Raw genomic sequence first — 6,358 nt, forward strand, 5'->3', positions numbered from 1 at the left:
CATTATTTATAGGCATAGTCTTACACCTAAGTTATATTTGTACTTAAATGATAGATAGTGGACAATAAACCACATGAATATGAGTGGGGGGAGTTACAAGATTAAAGGCATAGTGAAAAGGTAATGGAGTAGTGGAAGATTAATGCCTAGTGACAATAGTGGGATTGATGATGAAGTTGAGAGGAAAAGAAGAGATGGACATCCACATGTTTATAATATTCATAACACAAACAACTTTTTCCTACAATATAGAACATAATCTTAACCTTGACATATCAATCAATGTAGTGTGGTTTTTTTAGTCTGACCAGAACAAATGCAATTAATTAAGTTAAGAACTAAATGTTAACATGCGGTAATTTCATCCACAGTTTAAAGATTCACTTCAATGATAAAGAATAATAAATAAAAAATCTACTATAATTTTTAAATTATAATTACAATTTCCTCAAATATTAAAGAATAACTTAGAGAACATAATTAAAATAGGGCAAATTACTGTGCGGTGTGAGGGAGGCTAGTCACAAGACGAAAGATAATTACTCAAAATTTTTAATAATGAGCAAGAAAAACTAGCTATCATTTTATGTACTGAACTTGTTATTACATATTGCTCAATTGTTAAATTATGCCATCTCTTTTTTTTTGAGTTAATACTATTTTTTGGTTTTTTTAAAATTTGTACTCATTTTTGGTTTTACCCTCAAATTTCAAACTATAAATTTTAGCCTCTCAAATTTGCACTTTTTTGATTTTGATCTCTAAAATTTTAAATCACTGGTTTTGGTCTTTCAAGAGGCAGAATGATACAGGGTTTTTATTAAATTATAGGGACCAAAACATATGATTTAAAACTTAAAGGACAAAATTAAAATGAAGACAAATTTGAAGGACAAAAATTGTATTAATTTTTTTTAAAATCAAAACTACCCCGTACTATGTTGATGCAATGAAATGATTAAACTGAGACGAGACCAGGAGGTGAAAAAGAAGTTGTAAACCAGTCCTTCAAAGGTGAAATGGAAGCAAATTTCTCCTTTTCCTCTTCATATAATACTAGGATTTCTGACGGAAGCCGTGACATTTTGGAAGGTGAAATTTGTAATTACAGTTGATTCATGTTTTAAAAACGATGCCTTCGGGAGGGCATCATTAAATTATTAGGAACTAGCGTGTCGTTTAAATATTAAGATGATTTAAAAAAAATGAAATACTATATTATTAGTCTTTTTTTAAATGGTTAAACAAATTCAATTGTAGCTTTTAAAAGGACCAAGTCACTAAAAAATTTGAAATACTATATTTTGTTTTGTGAGGCAGTGGCAACACAAAACACACATACATGCATCGATCACCTTCTGTTCGGATATTGAAAGCAGCCCTCAAAACTCGTCGTTTCAAACTCATTCGTATTGTCAAATTATATAGTTCTTTTATAGAAAGACAAATTATCGATATTAGAAAAATAAATAAAGGTAAGTTAAATAATAATGTACAGCATTAACAACGGAGAGCTAGGACATGAAGGGCACAAGCTAGAAAGAAATCACCAGGTCTCTTTTAACAGGAAAATTGAATAGTCTAAGGATATATATCTGTGTGTGTGTGTGTGTGTGCAGCTGAACATTTAAAGTACTATCTTATTATTTGAGCAAATTAGAATCTACACATCCAACTTAAGCAGTAGTACTCGTAGGTGTAATGGAAATTTCATGGAAAAACAGCCAAGTTAAACCATAAAGCTTTCACTTATGCATGCATGTCAAAACTAATTTCCGTGCTCATTGTACTGATATGAGCTATGGTACTTATCACTTTTTGAAAATTTGTGGTTAAAATACTATCTTTATTTTAGATTTTATACATATTAAAATATTTTTAAAAAAAATGAAAGTGAGAAAAAAATTAACAACAACCATTCAAATTAGATTTAAATGGTGCGATATGGTAATAAAACTCTTGATACTCATAGCTCTGAAGCTCGTAGAGGTAGAGATATAGAGTTTTTGTTAAGTCAATTACTCATTATATACATTATAAATAGTATAGTGGCGGACCAAAATAGTGGCACTATATTATAAATAGTTATATTGAATATTCTAATCTATCTACTATGCCAATAAAACTTGCAACGACAATAGGTCTCGAGAAGGTAACTAATAGTAGTTAGATGCTCAGTTCTTCTTTAAAAAAATAGATATCAATATTAATTCAAACCACTGTAGATTAAAAAGTTTCAATTATAAATGAATATGTAAGTTTTAGATACAACTGTTAGTTTATGATTGAGATCTGCAATTTATTTTTTAGGATAAAGTATATTTTCAGTTTTTTTAATTTATAGAAGATTTTAATTTGGTCTTTAAGTTTTTTTTTTAAAATGTTTTACTTTTTTAACCCTAAAACTGTTTTAAAAACACAATGATGTTGAGATTTTGAATATTGATAAAAAAATTTTAAAATGTTTATTAAATTTAATTTAAATCAACCATGTTTAATATAAAAAATTATTATTAAACTAATGATTTTAAGTTAAATGTTTAAAATTAAGAGGCCAAACAAAAATTTATATAAAATTAAATATCTAAAATATATACTTTTTCCCTTTTCTTAACATTTTAAAAACTTAACTATTATTAATTTAATATTTTAAAAATCAAATATTATTCCTATCAAGTCTAACATAAAAGAAAACATTTTTCTCCTAGGAAAAAAAGTGAGAGGAAAAGTCAAAAACGAGAATATGCTGACGGAAGCCATGACACAAAGGTGCAAATTATCCAAAGTGGTGGCGAACATGGAACTCCGTAGGACAGGTCAAGACGCTTTTGGGGAGGGATCCTTTTTTTTTAAAATAAATTTTTTGGATAATAAAAGATGAAGTATCCTCCCAAGGCGCATCTCTCCATTATTATTAAATGACAATTATAACAGTTTCGCGTTGATAAATAAATTTGCCTCATAACTCAAAATTGTATTAATTCATAAACAGTTTAATTTTTAATTATTACTTCTTCCTGTCTTATTTATATGTTTTAAATTCAAACAGAATTTTATCTATTTTATAAGTTTTAATTGGATTTCTTTTCTCTTAATATTTATTTTTTTTTTAATTTACCCTCAGTGATTTATTTCCTCTTATTTGTCATATCTATCATACATATCTTCCTACATTTTTTTTTATATTTTTTCTCATTTATTTTAAATTGTATTTAGCAACAAAAGTATAATATTTTAAACATATTTATTAGTTTTTATCTAATTTTTTATTATTGGTGAATTAATTATTTGAAACTAATGGGACAAAAAAATTATTATTATTATTATTATTATTACTTTCCGGTCTTATTTATAATACCTTGTGTATAGACGGTAAACGAAACATTATACTTAAATTATTATTATTATTAGTCTTTGTTTGAGTATTTGTTTATGCTTTATTGACCTGGAATTCCCGCGCCGCCTTATTATATTATGAGTCTTTGTTTGAGTATTTGTTTATGCTTTATTGACCTGGAATTCCCGCCCGCCTCGCGCATACGTTGGGATTAGGGGTGTTCACGGGACGGATATCGGGACCGGGACAGGCCCGTCCCGGTCCGTCCCGATGAACAGTAACAGGACAGATTTTCTGTCCCGTGTCCCAGCCCCAGTCGGGACGGGATGGATCCGGGACCGGACCAGGATGTCCCGAAATATTTTTTTTTATTTTTTAAATTTTTTTAAATTTTTTTAAAAAAATCTGATTTTTTAATTATATTTTTTTGAGCTTAAATCTTATAAAAACATCTTTTTATTTGTTTGGACACTCTTAAACAAAAGCTCAAAATATTACATATAATAGTTATTAAAAACTCTAAACAAAGCTTTTAACACAATAAAAACTTGCTAAAAATTCTAATCATCATAATCTCAAATCATTAACAAATATAAAAACTCTAAATAATATATCCATAGTTCCATACAATAGTCTCAAATCTTAAAAAAATATGAAAAAAATGATATTATATAAAAAATTTTAAAAAATAATTTTTTTTTTTAAAAAAGGAACCGGGACGGGACCAGGACGGGACGACCCCGTCCCGTGTCCCGTCCCGGTCCCTTTTTTGTCCTGTCCTGGTTTGTCCCGTCCCGAAAATTTCAGGACGGATCCGTCCCGTCCAATAAAACCGAGACCGGAACGGATCGACCGGACGGGCCGGCCTTGAACACCCCTAGTTGGGATCCCCAGTGTAGCTTCCAGACTGTTCCGAGCCTATAAATTGAGGCATCCAGGCCCTTCTTCCTCAGTTCTCACCTCTGCATTTCTCTCAATCGTTAGTTCTTCTTGAGCATTTGGTTATTGTTTTATCTGGCAGCAATGGCAAATGAGGCGACTCTGTTGGATTTCTGGCCAAGTCCCTTTGGGATGAGGGTCAGAATTGCACTTGCTGAGAAAGGCATCCAGTATGAGTATAAAGATGAGGACCTGATGAGGAACAAGAGCCCTCTACTTCTTCAAATGAACCCGATTCACAAGAAGATCCCTGTTCTGATTCACAATGGCAAACCAATTTGTGAGTCTCTTATTGCTGTGCAGTACGTTGATGAGGTCTGGAACACCAAATCCCCTCTTCTCCCATCCGATCCTTATCACAGAGCCCAAGCTCGATTCTGGGCCGACTTCGTTGACAAGAAGGTTCTTTTCTGCGCTTCATTTCTTTTCAGATTCTTCACTTTAACTTCTTTCAGATTGCTGTTATTTCTTCGCATTTTTTGATCAATTGATGGAACGTTTCCACTGGATTACTTCTTGTTTGCTCATTAGCTTTGATCCGGACGATTTTGATGGAATATTAGAAGTGAAATTGGCGATTTTTGCATGGCTGAGTGAATATTGAATAAAATATGGATAATATATAATATTGGAGCTCCTTTTATTATTTTTGTCTTCCTTTCCCCAAAAGATTCTGCAAATCGTGTCGATTTCTCCTGTGTCTGAATGCAAATGGGAAATCGTACTTGCTGAATCTCACCAACTTATGGGCTGATTTCTCTCATTCAGAAAGTCCTGTTTTTTATATTCCTCTGCATTATTTTACAGGACAAGAAGGAAAGCATATTCGGATAATTATTTAAATTTCAAAATGTTTCTGGTTCAGTACTAATAATTGCATGTTTCTATAAAGTTTTAAGGTGTCTTTAAAAGTCATCTTTGCCATACATATATAGATGCTTTTTTGTTTTCAATTTTGGCGAGAAAGCACACTAACCTGTGAGCGGCTGATTCTTTTCCCATCATAGTATTGTTTCTTTAAGAGAAAATAGGGCATTGTTGCCGTTTGATTTTCCTTCGTCTATCATTTCATAACCAAGTTCTCAACTTGAAACAGATACATGATGTGGGAAGGAGACTATGGGCTACCAAAGGAGAAGAACAAGAAGCTGCAAAGAAGGAGTTCGTGGAGTACCTGAAGTTGTTGGAGGAACAGTTGGGAGACAAGCCCTACTTTGGAGGGGACAATCTTGGATACGTGGATGTAGCACTTGTTCCATTCTTCAGTTGGTTTGAAGCCTATGAGACATTTGGTAACTTCAAGATAGAGGCTGAGTGCCCCAAATTCATTGCTTGGGCCAAAAGATGCATGCAGAAAGAGAGTGTGTCCAAGTCTCTTCCTGATCAGCACAAGGTCTATGAGTTTGTGCTTCAGAGGAGAAAGAGGCTTGGAATTGAGTAGCTTCATTAGGAGACAGTGATCTTCGAGGGATCATTGGCTTCACGTTCTGAGTAGTAGTGTTATAATAATATGGCAGTTTGGTGGGCCATACTACATTTGTCTGTGAGGTGTTTGTAGCTGTTGTATTGGTACTTGGTCTCTTATACCCATTATGTGTTGTCAGTCATTATTACAATGTTGTAACTTTACCTGCATGCGTAAGAAGGCGTGGGAAGTGCGGCTCCTTCGAATTAGCCCCGTAGTTACACATCTTGAGGGCTTTGACCTTTGCCGTGCGCCTGTGCCTGAACCTGCATTCCCTTCTGGCTAAAAAAGAAAAAGAAAAACAAACCCCGTATTCCTTATCGACGCAAGTTTCAGGGTACCCTTTCTCAATGAATCTTGACAAGGAGAAATAGGTATCTTGTCATGTTTTCAAGTTCTCTTATCAGTATTACTGCTCCGGTTTCATTTTTAATTTAGTTTTAAATATAAAGTTTTAATTTATTTTATCTCTCATGTTTATCTATTTTTTTAAGGTAGTTTTTGTACATATTGAAAATTTCATCAAATGATAATTTTAATCAATATACATTATTCATAAGGGTATTTTAAAAAAGACAATACGTATTTATTATCAATAACTAAATTAATTCTCTTAA

At 32.2% G+C, this 6,358-nt stretch overlaps 1 protein-coding gene across 1 annotated transcript; it reads left to right on the forward strand.

Annotated features, from left to right (window-relative positions):
* The first annotated feature begins 4,350 nt into the window (after positions 1–4,350).
* On the forward strand, positions 4,351–6,070 carry LOC114759517 (probable glutathione S-transferase parC). Its single transcript, XM_028948709.1, has 2 exons — positions 4,351–4,678; positions 5,373–6,070. The coding sequence occupies exons 1-2, from the start codon at positions 4,361–4,363 to the stop codon at positions 5,715–5,717; spliced, it is 663 nt and encodes a 220-aa protein (XP_028804542.1). The 5' UTR covers positions 4,351–4,360; the 3' UTR covers positions 5,718–6,070.
* The last annotated feature ends 288 nt before the right edge of the window (positions 6,071–6,358 follow it).

Source organism: Neltuma alba, unplaced genomic scaffold, assembly GCF_004799145.2.
Source record: "Neltuma alba isolate B1F8T4 unplaced genomic scaffold, ASM479914v2 tig00001603_pilon, whole genome shotgun sequence".
Lineage (NCBI taxonomy): Eukaryota > Viridiplantae > Streptophyta > Magnoliopsida > Fabales > Fabaceae > Neltuma > Neltuma alba.